Below are 15823 nucleotides of genomic sequence, written 5' to 3' on the forward strand. Positions count from 1 at the left end.
TCTGCTTGTCTTTCTCACTCAAGCTGCTTTCACGGTGTCCTCGATTGATTCACTGCATATTATAGACATTAGAGCTCTTTATCCGTACAAATGTGACTCATATATCTTTGCGGGGGTACACACACAAACACATCCACCTACACACACAATCAGAAGGCAACTAAGGTTCTTAGAGAAGTTGTGAAAGCCCTGGCAATTTCACACCCATGTTGTGAACAGCTGTGGTGTCAATCAGCTGGCAGTCGACAGGAAAAAAAGAAGCTTTTTTTAGATTTGAAATTTCTGCCACTCTACACAAAACAGGTAGGAAAAACATTATTTCTGCTCCATCCCTCTAAGTTTCTCCATAACTGGGACCTTAAGTTCGGGGTCAGCATTTAATTTCTGATATTTACAACTTTCATCTCTCCTCACTCCCAGACATAAAACAGTGGAAAGTTCATGAGCCAGGGGAGCTACGCTACATTATGTGTTTACTGGGCTATAACAGTCCTTTGCCCAGAGCTGAGACACTCAGCCAGGGGAATATATTGCACCCACATGTGTTTGAACTCCTCCAAATCATTTATGTCCATGCAAATATTACCATTATTCTCAACGTTAAAGACTTTAGGAGTGTGTCACTGTGAGATTTTGAGTCTTGGCCAGTGGATTTACAGTCATTTCTGAATCGATGTGATTGTTCCCGACATGGTATGGTGGCAAACTGAGTCACCATAAAACTGGCATCCTGTAGGTGTGAATCACTGATGAAGGAGTACTGAATCACAAAAGAGCACAACTGCTTTATTTTGTGTTGTGAAAGTGTTAAGTTGCGAATAGATGTAACACATTCTTTCTATTATCCTCAATCCAAGCCATTATTACTGTGGTATTTTTTAATTTAGATTTTTCATCCTTCTCTTGTTCCATTATGAGTGAAAAAAAGGAATAACTCAGAACAAGAAAAGCCTTATAAAGTGAAAACAAGAGGTGGGTGGAGTAGTCTGAGCATGGTCAAGTGTAGTGATGTGTGTCCAAAGCCTAACAATCCTGCATGACGATTCACAGGGAGAGATATTGTTTTTGGGATAAACTTCAGGATACACTACAGGAGCCTGCCATAAACACACATCATGAGCTGTCACAACATTCACACTGAGGTGCAAAATGGCTGTGACCTCAGCTTGCAGCAATTCCTCAAAAATGTGCCTACAATTTCCAAACACTTTCTCTCAGCATTTCTCCTTAACATCCCTCCCACCCTGCAAGCCAACCCTACCTCACAAACACACACACACACACACACCCCTACTAAACATGTGTGTGTATGTGTGTGAGTGTCCTCCTCCCTCAGTCTCTCCATGGCTGGATTGTGGCAGCAGCTCGGCTCCTGGCGGCAGGGTCGAGCTCTGGTTCTCCTCCACCTCGTTGGGATTCTCTACCCAGCCTTGGGCACTCTTCCCTGGGATACCAAAGCCAACACACCCCCTCTGGAGGTAAGACATCCAAGTGGTTACGGAAAAATATCTAAATGTCGTTTATATATACATACATGCATTTTCTGAAGTTGTAATTTAATCATGTATGCAACCTTTCTAACCCTTTGAAAATTAGTTTGATTTCTTTCAAAAACATGGGGAGAAGGCAATGAGCAAATTATCAAGACATGGCCTAAAAACTAGAAAGAAAAAAAAAAAAAAAAAAAATTACCTGGAATAACCTGAAAATAACTAAAACTATAGTAATATATACAGTTTTCTGGACATTTTTCCCTTTTTTTTAATATGGTTTTTTAATCATTTCCTCCCACCTTCTCCAACTTATTTTGTGTCATATTCTTGTCACTTTTTACTAATTGCTTGAAATGTGCAGGGCATTTCTTGCCAAGTTGTTCATTGCCTTTTTCCTGCAGAGAAATCAAGTTTCAAAGGGTTAAATAGCTTGTGAAAGCAGTCTGACAAGAAAACTGATGTTGATCCAGGGTTCAAAGGTTCAAAAAGAGTCCTGCCTTGGTGATTTATTTGAAATAAACTCCTGTTTTGTAATTAATGAAAGAAAATTTAATGTTACACAATATCTTAAACAGAATCTCACTTGAATTTTTTTCCCTTATGCACACTAAAACTAAAATCCTTTGTTAAAATCCGGCAGTGGGGAATAAGTGCATGACAGACCCCTGGTTTGTTTTAAATTATCTGTGTCTTTGTCATTCAGGCTAAGCTAATCACAAACAGATCAAGCTATATAACGTTGTGACTAAAGCATACCAAAGGGGATCATTATGATAGACATGGCATGGAAAGAGCACAAGAGTTGAACCCTAAATTTGCAACATAGATTTTTGCAAAGGAGAAGTACAGAGCAAGACCAGAAAGGTTCCTCCAACTAGAACCAACTGTTGGAGTGGGCTGGGTGAGCTGTGGGATTTCCAGCGAGAGAGAGGGAGCGAGCTGGAGCACAGGATGGATGAGTGAAAATGAGAGAAAAAGAACAGTGATGGGATCCAGCGGAATTTATGATTATACTGTTGTAACGCGTGCCAGTGATGGTGAAACCCTGGTACAGGGAGAGTGTGCAGAGAATGTCTGCAGATGTACATGAGTGAGGGCACACTGTGTTTGTTACCTGTGTGTGTAAAAGTGTGGAAATGTGTGTGTTGGCAGGGGTTTCAGGTGGTGAAGGGGAATTTCTCAAAGACTTTCCTGCGCATTGGCTACCATAAGATTGCAGAGATTCCTGCAGGAGCATGCAACATCAGCATACGGGAGACAATAAAGAGCCGAAACTACCTGGGTATACACACACACACACACACACACACACACACACACACACACACACACTTAATATTTTCAGACAACCAGTGATGGATGAACATGGGGTTTTCTTCCAGCTCTGCAGACCAAAAGTCGTGTCTCCATCATCAATGGTAACTGGGTGATCGACAGGCCGGGGATCTTCACTGCTGTGGGAACACAGCTGAAGTACCAACGACCCAACGAAATACGCTCTCGCAATGGGGAGTCCATCACAGCGCCCGGGCCGCTGACTGAGGACCTGCATGTTTACGTGAGACACAAGCTGGCACACACAGCAGGCCTTGCCTACACTTCTGCGCTTAAACTGTGTCTATACACATTTTATACATATCCGGATTCATCAGTATATTCTAACCTGACTTTGTTCATACTCTATGAATTTATAAATGACCATGATGAAGGACTGGCTGTCTTGTAAATGTAAATGTAACCACACCTTTTAACAATTTTTCATACATTAAAAACGCTTTAAAGGGCCAGTGTGCAGAATTTAGTGGCACCTAGTGATAAGGTTGCAGAACAGAAACTTGTGTGCCAATTATGTGGGAGAACTAAAGTAGTTGACAATATAAAAATGTTCATATTGAAATATGACAGTCTTGGTTTTCATTGTTTTTATCTAATAATTGAATTATTCTTTATGAAATCTATTGCACGTCCATCTGTAAACAGCAAATGCAAAAGGTTATCTAGAGTGTAATATGGAGACACAGAAGGCTACTGACAAAGCAGTGATATGTGACAAGTTGCAATGAGAACATGTTCAGTGAGAAGCTACTCCCGCCAGTTTCTAGTGTCATGAGCCAATGTTAATTAATTAACAGATTCTAATTTACCTCCTACCAGCTGTTTAGATGGCATATCTAGCCTCACCGAAAGATATTCAAGCCCGTACCTGTAGAGATCAAAATAACATGTTAGTGTAAATGTCTTATAAGCCATTTCCTTCTGCTAGGACATGAGGCATTTTCAAACAGAACATTTCTGGGAAGTTCTTGAGAGGGGCTGCCCACTGCGGAGCTTGACCAGGAACTACATGTCTTCAAGGGCTTTTTTTTCCTGTTTGCATTGGCACTAGCAATACAAACGCCTAAGTGACATGCTGTAACGTTACAAGCTGTTGCTTGTGTTGTCTTTTGTTCACAAGGCTAACAGGTTTTTAAAACTGGCGGTTGCCAATCCTGCTTTTGTTGTGTTCAGCCAACCAATGTATACTTACATTTGAACAATAGAATATATATAAAGATGAACACTGCATTTCCACTTTGCCCCACTGAACCAAAACAATGCCAAAATATCCCATATACAGCTGCTGTCATCTTGTGATGTCATCTGGAGCCAGAGTCTGCCAGAAATTATCTCTTCTGTGTTAAGTTCCCATACACCCATCAAACCAATCCCATGATAAGCCTCGAGACAAACATATTTCCTGATATAGAGAAACTGAGGCGTATAGTTTAGGCGTGTAGTGATTCTAAATGGCGAGCATGTGCCTGTCAATTCTGAATTACTCCGATTTACTAATAAATGTCCACTGCAAAGAACAAATTGGTCAGTGCACGTGTGTCATGAAGCTAAAGGTAATTATGTTAACACCTGTTGTGTACGCAAATTAAGAACATTTTTTACCACATATGAGTGAACTAGTGAATTAGTGGAGCAGTCCCTTAATCAAAGACACAAACACTGTACCCAAACAGTACTGCTTGTCAGATCTGGAAAAAACTTCATTATGATGAATAATAAAATGACCTCAGTGAACCACAGTTGATCTTATATGAATATAAGCAGTGGTGGATGAAGTACCCGAAAGCCATACTTGAGTGAAAGTACAGATATCTCACCAGTAAAAGACTTTGGTAGAAGCTGAAGTTGCTTATTAGAGTAATAGTTGAGTCAAAATCTCAAAGTATCTGATATTTACTGTACTTATGTATCTAAAGTATTGAAAGTAAAAGTAAGAGTAAATGCTGATAAAAAAAACAACAACTTCATTATATACATTTGGAAACAAAAGGTCTTTTGAAAATTTTCCTTGCTCCCTTCCATTCCTTTTTTCTACTATTATACATTTCATTTAGGAAATGTAGTGGAATAAAAGTGAAAGTTGACAGAAATATAAAAACTCAAGTAAAGTACATTTCCTCCCAAAAAATACATAAGTACTGTCACAAAGTATTATTACCTTGTTACATCACATGACTGAATATACTAATGACAACACGAATAGGATCCGAGAAGCGTTTTGTACAGCATGTAAATGGACAAAAACACACCAAAAACTTAAAAAAACAGAACAATGATTCACCCTTATAAAGTGTATTTCTCACAGCTGTGTCTAACATTGGAATCTGAACATCTACAAGGTCTCAGTCTTGCTGTATCTAAACTTTCAGACACCCTTGAGCCTTTCACAAGTCTGCATGCAGACAGTAAAATACTCTGAGGCCTCCGAAAGTACTTAAACCATGACAATGGATGAATCATACATTCTTGTAGTTACTATTATACATGATGACATTCAAATACTTTCATTTTGAATAGTTTTTCGTGATATTGCACTGCAATTCTTTACAGTATGCCATCATATACTCCATATCTCTCTGTGTTTCCCACAGTTGATCTACCAGCAACCAGGTCCCAGCGTATACTATGAATACACTGTCCCTGTACAAAGCACACACCCCACTCCTGAGCCTGGTACACCTTCTGATATTCTGCCCCTGGGTGAGTGCACACACTAACACGCATAAACACTCAAACACACTGTATCAGAGTGACCCTAAATGACCACAGTGCCATTTTTTCATGATGCATATTCTGGTTGGCCCTCAGGAAGCATAACAAATAACAGATGCCTCTGTTTGTCTGCATGTCCAGTGCAGTGTGTGTGTTGAGTTCAGATTTCATGGTAACGCCAATATGTATCATTTTCAGCTAAACTGTCTTTTTGAAAATTTGATTAGGATTTTGATAACATTTAATACAGGCAGCAGGCCAAACTTTGGTCTGGCAAATAGCTTCTTACCCGCACTGAGACAATATTCGGTCACTTGGGCCAGATTTCGTTTCATTACCTAATATTTAACCTTCATTAAGGAGATTCAAGAAATAGCTTGATTTGTTTGTGTTGGTGCTGATCAATAATTATTTAATTACCAGAGATTTCCTGAACTATTTCAAAAACCAACAAATATTCTTAAAGGCCTTGCATGGCTGTTTTTAATTATTGGAGCTCATCAGAACCCTGCTCGGGCTGAAGGTGGGTGGAGCTATGCTGGGAATTACAAGAGGCCACCAGACACCATGGCCATGTCCAAAATCACGCTCTACAGTATTTACTGTATAGTGCAATGTGTATTAATATTCTGTCTTCTCTGCATCTGAATATCCAAATTTTGAGTAACTTATCCACAAATGCCTTTAAACCTTTTAGATAACAATCAATAATGCAGTGCATCGCTACATCTGTTAGTGATGCCATTGATGTGAAGGCTCTTTAAAGGGACAGTTACCCACCAAGATCCAAAAAAAAATCTTTCTCCTCTTACCTGTAATGCTCTTTATCAGACTAGATTTTCTTTGTGTGTGTGTGTTTGTGAGTTGCTGAGTCTTGGAGATATCATCTATTAAGATGTCTGCCAATTCAAATAAAATTAAACGAGATGGCATTTGGGTTGTGGTGCTCAAAGTGCCAAAAAAAAAAACATTTAAAAAACTCAAAAGCGATATTTCTTTACAGATATCACGACCCGGTTACTCAAGATAATCCACAGACCTTTTTGTGAGCAGTTTCATATAGGAACTATTTTCTTTCAACAAAACCACACCCACTAGCCATATCACTGCAGAAGAAATCGTGCATCTAATTATGGACGAGAGGCTCGTGTTCGTGACTGCCAAAATGTAAACAATAATCACGTCCTCCTCCATTAAGCCATAACATGAGTTAGCTCAGTGGTGCGAGGTGAGCCAGCAGTGGATACATGCTTCCCTCTGCACGGTGATATGGTTGTCGGGTCTAATTCAGAAAAAAAAAAATAGTTCCGACATGAAACTTTTCAAACAAGGTCTGTAAATTATCTTGAATAATTGCTCATGATTTCTGTAAAGAGACGTAGCTGTTGAGTTTTTCAAATGCATTTTTTTGCTCTTTGAATATCACAAGCTGAGTGTCATCTAGTTCCATTATATTGGAAAGAGGGCAGACATTGCTACGTCTAATATCTCCAAAACTCTGAAGCTCACACTAAAACAATCTAGCAAATGAATAGCACTACAGTTAAGAGAAAAAATGTGTTTTTGATTTTGGGGCAAACTGTCTCTTTAACATTATTATATTTTATTTAAGGCTTCATTCCACCTTTATTTATCCAACTTTTTAAATGACTTTACTGATCTCTTTCCATTACTTGCCTGTCAAATCTGGGCTCTGTCCTGAAACCTCCACTACTCTTGTAGCTGAGACAGTTGGCCCATCCCACTCAGGTGAGAAGGACCGCCAAGGTGACGTCACCAACAATGACATCATCAAAGAGAAACTCCACCCTAACCAGGTTCCCTCTGAGTCCGACCCTCAGTCCAGCTACACCTGGACAAAGAGGGGGCACTCAGAATGCAGCACGACCTGCAGCACTGGTGAGGAAACACATGAAACTCAAAGAAAGGGCGATGGCACATTGACTTCATGCTCACCAAATCTTTATGTAGGACTTTGATATTTATTATAGGCATTCATTAAGTGAAAAGCCCGCCTTACTTAAGCCAGACCATTGGGAAACACATAAATAATAAGGAGATGTTACGAAATCTGAAAAGGCAAACATAAATATCACTGAAAGCTATTCACAGTAGCTGTCACACACCCAAAGTGGAAAATACACAGTAAATCATTGCAACCGATGAAAACAACTTTGGTTTCTGTCAAAATGTGTATGTGTAGTCATATTTTTTGCAGACAAACACACTTTTACTTGCTTAGTTTTGTCTGTGTGTGTGTGTGTGTGTGTGTGTGTGCACGCTTGCCAGGCAAGCGTCAGGTATTCTGGGAGTGTGTTGAGAAAGATTTCCAGGCGACTGTTCCTGCTGACCTATGTGACCCCGCCCTTAAACCAACAAACCGCGAAGAAGACTGCAACACTCAGTCCTGTCCAGCATAGTGAGCAACACACACACACACCTGATGTCTCATACAATAGTCATGACACGCACAAAGAACACATGCACATCTGTTGTATTACTTCCACATGGTGCTGCGACTCTCAGTGTAAAGCCCTCATCACTCACACACATTCAAGCCATAAGTCAGTCACCAGTCAAAGCCGATCTCACTGACTCACATTGGTGTGGCTTTGGTTTGCATGTCTTGTGGTAAATACCACTAGATCTTACCGTCGCCAAGATGTAGCGGGGTGTTAGTGGATTAAGTGCATGTTTGGTTGTGGCTCCGTCAGATATTTCGCCCGCGGTGTCAGTGATCCGTGATAGCTGTCAGTCTGAAATATATATGTTTCTACTGGGAGTGCAGCAGTGGCAGGGGATTGCAAAACTGAAACTTAATAGAATGAGAGAAACATCTGAACTTGTGCAGAACAAATTGGCTTATTTTGCTTGTCTCGTTTATGATCTCCTTTTGGAGGAAACCAGGCTTTATAACACCCTTTGTAGACCAGGGTCAACTGACCACACGTAATAACTGTGGTCAAAATGAGGACATGATACTGAGACAGACTCTGCCTGAGAAAGGTCATTGCTAAAAGCATGTCTCAATATGTAACCACATCTTTAGTGATGGACTGTGAGCTGCTCTTTATTTCCTCCAACTCTTTGGCCGACAGCTGGGACGTGGGGGAGTGGTCAGAGTGCAGCAGGAGGTGTGGACCAGGCAGTCAGCATCGCCAGGTCATCTGCCGCCAGGTCACTAATGTTTACACTAATGGGACGGAGACCTCGGTTACTATGGCACAAGAGCTGTGTGGGTCATCTGATAAGCCGGTGACCAAAGCAGTATGTCAGCTGAAGATTTGCAGCCAGTGGGAGATACGATCTGAGTGGAGCCCAGTGAGTACATGACACTATACTGACAAACATGTTTCGTTAACAGTACTGAAGGAAGTCTTCACACCTTTGACTGAAGTAAAAGGAGTAATACAACGTCAAAATACTCTTTAACAAGTATAAGATCTGTATTCAAGATTTTACTTAGATTTTACTCCCCTAAATCTGTGGTGGAACACCTGTACCTGCCCTCTAGCCGAACCCCTACGTTAAAGCTCCTGTCTCTTTACGACTCCCTCCAGGTGAATGACTGTTACAGAGTAAAGTGGCACTTTTCTATCGTGAAAAAATCAATAAAAGCTTCCAAAACTAAATCTTCACAACTGGAAATGTTTTAACAGATATATGATCCAAAATCTGTGAGAAATGTACAACAGCAGCGACCAATATAACATGTTTCCTTGACATTAGCTTGTAGCTACATGTAGTAGTGTACTTGCAGCCAGGGAATTACTTTGTATAGCAGGAATTTCTTCCATTAAATGTAACTAATAAAAGCTCCTAAACACGACCAGAGATGTACCAGCAGGAATATGATTTGAGGTTGGGGAGGAATTAACAATTTCGGTAACCAGGTTTATATGTTTCCCTGAAATTAGCATGTAGCTACATGTAGCAGTGTACATATAATAATGTAAATACATCTGTCACGAGCTGATGTCAGCTTGTCTCCGCAGTATAAAAAAAATGAAATACTGTCTGAGGTCTGAGGGTTTTACTCACAGGGATTACTTTTAAATGTTTACTTTATTGTTTTAAACATTGGCCACATTTAATATGAACATCCAACTTTATGACAGAAAATAAGGAAAAGCATTAAAGGTCCTCTTTATTAAGATAAAACATAAAACTGTCAGTATTCAATACCATTATATTTTATGGGGTTTTTGTTATGAACAGCATTGTGTGCAATATGTACTGTCAGTGACTTTAAATACATTATTATAAAACAAGAACATCCCCTTTCTTTCATTGTAAAAACCCTCGAATGACCTCTGTGCCCCCCCCCCACCTCCCTCTCACCCACCATCTGTCTCCCAGTGTTCAGTGCCATGTGGAGTGGGCCAGCGCAGCAGGGAGGTGGTGTGTGTGAGCAACCAGGGTGATGTGGAGGAGGATGAGGAGTGCAACATGAACCTAAAGCCAGATACACTACAGAACTGTGACATGGGAGCCTGTGCAAGCAGCTGGTTCACTTCTGCCTGGAGCCAATGGGTAACATACAAACTGTTAGTGTGTGTTGGTATGTTCAGATGTGTGTCTAACTGAAGTTACACAACAGACTCGAGACCTGTCAGATGGGGATGGCTTGTCCAATTAGAAACAAAATAAGTGTTTTCAATTTGGAAAAGATGATTTTGGGGTCAGTTGTATGGTTAGGCTAAAGGAATAGCTCACCCCAAAACGAAAATTATCATAAATCATAATCTACCCACCCTCATGCCAATGAAAAGTCAGATGAAGTTTTATAGTCCTCAAAACACTGACAGATTTTCACAGGGAGAAGGAATGGCACTCATCTACCAAACAGCTGAAGCAAATAGTGACCAGGATTCAAATATTTGAAAAAAAAAAAAACATAACATAATAAAATCTCCATACTGCACATCTGAAGTAATCCAAGTGTCCCGAAGGCCCAGTGTGCCAAGTTGCCAGCAGTTGCTACCCAGAAGCCGGAAACCAGAAGCCTCCCCCTCACACAGAGAGAGACTTCTGAGTTAACAGCAAGCAATATGTCCCTTTGTCTAATTTAAAACTATGTTGTATGGGGGAGGCTTCCGGGTAGCAGTAGTGTGCAGATACGGTGAGCTCTTGTTGGTCTTGCTCAAGTGCACATACTTGAATTCGGCTCCCACATTAGAGGATTTAAGATAAGGGCAAGTGTCCAGGAAATTAATGCAAGGCTATGTTTTGTCCCCAAAAGTGACATAAGTAAACATGTATAACATTGTGTGTGTGTGTGCGTGTGTGTGTGTGTGTGTGTGCGCACGCGCGTGCACGATATTCCTCAGTGCTCTGCAGATTGTGGTCAAGGCAATCGAACCCGGATGGCAGTGTGCCTGATAGATCATGTGAGCGATCTCCCATTAGACAGCTGCGAAGGAGAACGCCCACCAGAAGTGACATCATGTGACTCTGGCCCCTGTCAGAACCGCCTGGAGTGGTATACAGGACCCTGGAGTCAGGTAATTTGCATGCACACATCTGCACACCTACCCTGCAAAAGCATCCATTTGAACCTGTTTGTGTGTGTGTGTGTGTGTGTGTGTTAAGTGTTCTGCAGAGTGCGGAAATGGCACACAGGCCCGGAGTGTGGCTTGTATTTTCAACAACAATGGTCTGATGGAAGTTGTGGACCAGATAAAATGTTCCAGCGTCCCTCAGCCAATCACTGCTCAGCCCTGCAGACTGAAGCCATGTGGTGTCCAGTGGTATGTCACAGAGTGGAGTGCAGTAAGTGTCCCAAAGTCTTTCCACCATGGAAATTCACCATAATTTACGTCAAGTCAGTGTCGATGGCAAATATAGTAAGTTGAAACAATTAATTCCTCAGTGTGTAATAAATCGACAGAAAGACTCCCAGAGGCATGCTGGCATTGCTTACATGTCCCAGGCTGCATTGCCAATGAGCTTTTGACACCAATAGTTATGACTTTGTTGGCCAAAATATAATGCTAGGTGATAAAACTACGCACTCAGTAGTTGTCTGCCCGCTCTGCCCTGCTTCAGGTTGCTGAAAAGGGTCTCCAGCACAGCTTTGTCCAAATAAGGGGTCAAAGTTTTGCGCATGTCATGCAACACACACTCTCTCTTGGAGTTGGTTTTGTCATCGGCATCCAACAAAAACTGCCCCTGCTGAAACTGATTGCAGCAGAATGGTTCAGTTTCTGTTGGCATTGGAGGGCAGTTTGCTCTGTGTTTGCTCTCGGCAGCTCAGGTTCTGGGGGGTTCTGTCAGCAATATCCTCTTGCAGCCACAGCCTCCACTTCCCTCTGCTGGATTACATCTGCAGTATACTCTGGCTTGAATAAATACGGCTGAATGTCCAAGTCAGCCAAAACTCTAAAACGTAAATGGTAAATGGACCTGCACTTTCATAGTGCCTGTCTAGTCTTTCAAACCCTCAAAGCACCTTAACACTACATGTCCCATTCACACAACACACACAATCGGTGGCCAAGGCTACCATACAAGGTGCTACCTGCTACTTAGCTTGACCCTTTGGAACCTGGACCAACATCACTTTTTTTGTGCTGCTCTGATGTCTTCCACACATATCTAAACATTTGAACCCTGAGCAAAATGGTTGAATGTCTTAAAAAAAAACACATGGGGAAAAAAGGCAGTAAGAAACTTGGCAAGAAAATGTCCCATAAATTGCAAGAAATTAGTAGATATAGATTTATTTAAAGCTGGGGAAATATGCCCAGAAAAATATATTTCTAATTATCATAGTTACAAATTTTAAATTGTTCTACAGCATTCTAGTTTTGAATCACTTTTTCAAAAGTAATTTCTATGTTTTTTTGTTGGGTTTTCCTTTCTTTTCTTTTTCTTTTTTTCTTTTTTTTTTTTTTTTTTACCATTTTTGTTTTTTTCAAAATTAATTTTCAGGTAATGTTCTTGTGCTTTTTACTAATTTCTTGCTTTTTGGGGGGTTATTTCTTTTTATGGTGATCATTGATTTCTTCCCATGATTTAAAAAAAATCAATCCAATTAGTCCAGGTTTCAAAGGGTTAAACACACTCACACACTGATGGAACAGATACTTTGCGGTTCAGTATCTTGCCCAAGGATAACTGAACATGCTGACTCAAGGAGCTGGGGATCAAACCACCGATCTTCTAAATGGTGGACGACCCGTTCTGTCTCCTAATAGTCCAAAATATCCTCTGCAGTCATATTTTGGGATGCCACATTTGCTGTTGGAAATGCAAATAATTTGCACTACAAGCAAAGACAACAAAAAAGTTTTGATTTTTTTAGAAGCCTTTTTGTATGCAACTCAATATATGTGGAGTCTTCTGCAGAAAGACTTAACCCTTGAACACCTGGGCCGTGATCACTTTTCTTGTACTGCATTCATATGCCTTTCACAAGCATTTTAACTGCTGAAACTTGAGAAAATAGTTTGTTTCTTTTAAAAACATAGGAAAAACATTAAGACCAACTTGGCAAGAAATATGCCTTAAACTGCAAAAAAAAAAAAAAAAGAAAAAAAAAAGGTGAGAAGGAAATGACAAAAATGTCCACAAAACTATATTTATGATTCTCTGAATTATATATATAAATTAGGTTACTGTTTGTATGTTTGTTTTACATCCCCCCACCCCCATTTTCCTGTAATTTTCTTGTAACATGTTAATCGTCTAATTAATTATTGGGCCATTCCTAAATGAATTGCTCCGATGTTTTTCAAAGCAAAGGCTGCTATAAAGCACTGTTGCAGGACACTGTAAGTTCATCTTCTATATGCAGATGTCAAGGTGTATCTTAGATGGACTTTTAATTGTCTTGTTTTTATGGTTTACTCAGCATATTCATATTTATTCATGTTCATATTCAATTTATATGCTCATTTCAGTGTGCAATTTCCAAAACAACAACAAAAACCCATGACACACTTTTTCTCGTAATACTTCCACACATTCCACGAACAAACAGGAGCAGGAAGAAGAAAAACTTCTCATAGCTGCCCCTTTCTTAATAATAACAGAAACTACTGTAGATACAGATACAAATGTCCAACCATTCTACATTTACCTTTCTTTTTCCACAAATCATATCAAATTTAACAATAACAACAGAAAATCAATTTCAGTCATATTGACATTACTGTTACTCAAAGTTCATGATGTGCAATTATTTTTCATTTTATACCTTCTTTTAAACTGAATAATATTTGAAATGCATTTGAAGTTATTATCAAAAAATATTTCCACAGTTTGACTCCTTATATTGAAACACATATCTGCTTTAATAAAGTCTAAGCGTACTGACTTTCAAAATTAAAACTTTCTTTGATTATCCTCATCGTTGGATCTTAATATGAAAAACTGGTGTATTTTTAATGTCTATAGTCCTATGAATTAAAGGCCTTTTATGCTTTGCAAACCATCTTGAGTGCCTGGATCTGGATCTTTTATACCAATAGTTTTTTGGTTACAAGTCCCTGCCCTTTTTATGACTAATAATGTTTTTAAAACATTCTCTTTAGTCCTAAACATACTTTTTTTGCCCTACCTTCTGGTAACTCTTTTTTGTTTTCTTTTTGAGTTTAATATAATTTGTTTTGGAGTTGTATGTTTTGATTTGTCTGTCTGTAAATTCTATTGCTGCCAGGACACTCTTGAAAAATAGATTTTTGATCTCAAGAGGTTTTTCTGGTTTCAATAAAGGTTAATATGCTGTACTGTATGTTTAACCCTTCATCTCATTTTCCATTCTCTGCCTCCTCTTCATCACCTCAGTGCTCGCGTGTCTGCGGCGGTGGCTACCGTGTGCGTGAGGTGCGTTGTCTTGCTGACAACATTACCCCAAGCGACCGCTGTGACCCCAGTTTGACCCCCGAGAGCCGAGAAGAATGCAACAGACAACCATGTGTAGCAGAAACAAGTAAGTCTGCCTGCACTGTTGTATTGTTGCTGTGCGTTGGATATACATGTCGGGTCAGAGAGGAGCTGTTTGGAGTGACATTTCTCTGTGATGCTGTCACGGTTGATAATGTTACATGAACATCAGGGACCTCTTCTGTCTCAATCAGGAAGAATTTGGGAAATGGGGGAATTTCAATGACTCATGTGAAGGAACCTCATGCCAAAATTAAGCCTGTTTGCCAAAATCATTAAAAAGATATTAGCAAGAACATTTGATTTACATGTTCAAAACACTTCTGATCTTTAGTTATTAATCATTGTTGTGGTGTAATTAATGACTGGCCAAAAAAATAGTCAAATATGGCAATGATACAAATGTGCAAATGTGTGACTTAACCACTGAAACCTGAGCAAATTGGCTCGATTTGCCCTTCTCCCCATGTTTTTTGAAAGAAATCAAGCCAAATTGCTAAGCACTCAAAATACTTGTGAAAGTATTAACGCAGCACAAGAAAACTGATATTTAAGAAAAGGAAATAATAAACTAGGATTAAGGTACCTAGGAGAAAGATGAAAATCGCTTTGTTTGGCCCATTATTTCCTCTAACGTGTTTCTCCTTTCCCTCACAGATCCGTCGTGCAGGGATCAGTATCATAACTGTATGGTGGTGGTTCAAGCCCGACTCTGTGTTTATCCTTACTACAGAGGTGTCTGCTGCTCCTCCTGCTCCCGTGCGCAGAAAACATACCCCGACTTATTTCAAAAGAACCACATCCACAGGTGATGCTGCCACAGGACGGTTAAATTCTCTTCACCCAGCACCTCAGTATGTGGGAATGTAGAGCATGGTTTAATAATAATTATAATAATAATAAACTTTATTTATGTAGCACAATTAATGCATAAAATGCAACGCAAAGGGCATAACACAAAGTTGATAATTACATAATAACATATAAATAAAAATAACATTCAGTCACTAAGCCTGTAACAGACTAACTGATGAGGTTATCAGCTGCTTTTTTTCTGTTTTGTGCACACGGCCATGAATACTGTGAGATGCTGTTTCATCTGAGCGGATGAAAAATGACCTGAAACTTTGTTAATCTCGTGACAAAACACACACACACAAACACACACACACACACACACACACACACACACACACACACACACACACACAAACCCATACTTTTGAGAATTTCCCTATGTATGTAGAGGTTTAAAGAGTGTTTTCATTGTCAGTGTAACTTTAACCTGGACTGGTCACATTTGGTGATGTACTTGTATATTTATTCTTAATAAAGAGTGTATAACTTGTATTTTATAGTGTATTTTAGTATATTTTATTTATTTTTTTACTTTT

The 15823-nt window shown here is 39.7% G+C and overlaps 1 protein-coding gene across 1 annotated transcript; it reads left to right on the top strand.

Moving 5' to 3' along the window:
* Positions 1 to 1343: 1343 nt before the first annotated feature.
* Positions 1344 to 15714, top strand: adamtsl7 (ADAMTS-like 7). The gene is made up of 12 exons (XM_042485075.1): positions 1344 to 1478; positions 2646 to 2775; positions 2876 to 3051; positions 5420 to 5528; positions 7263 to 7439; positions 7830 to 7959; positions 8639 to 8861; positions 9900 to 10073; positions 10871 to 11044; positions 11133 to 11312; positions 14331 to 14475; positions 15087 to 15714. Exons 1-12 carry the CDS (start codon positions 1344 to 1346, stop codon positions 15239 to 15241), a joined length of 1908 nt encoding a protein of 635 aa, XP_042341009.1. The 3' UTR covers positions 15242 to 15714.
* The last annotated feature ends 109 nt before the right edge of the window (positions 15715 to 15823 follow it).

Source organism: Plectropomus leopardus, chromosome 4, assembly GCF_008729295.1.
Source record: "Plectropomus leopardus isolate mb chromosome 4, YSFRI_Pleo_2.0, whole genome shotgun sequence".
NCBI lineage: Eukaryota > Metazoa > Chordata > Actinopteri > Perciformes > Serranidae > Plectropomus > Plectropomus leopardus.

Bases quoted from the DNA above. Each gene is read 5' to 3' on its own strand.
- adamtsl7 (XM_042485075.1), top strand. From the start codon at position 1,344: ATGGCTGGATTGTGGCAGCAGCTCGGCTCCTGGCGGCAGGGTCGAGCT. The intron at 2,776-2,875 runs GTATACACACAC...GTTTTCTTCCAG, and splicing joins AAAGAGCCGAAACTACCTGG to CTCTGCAGACCAAAAGTCGT. The intron at 11,313-14,330 runs GTAAGTGTCCCA...TCATCACCTCAG, and splicing joins ATGTCACAGAGTGGAGTGCA to TGCTCGCGTGTCTGCGGCGG.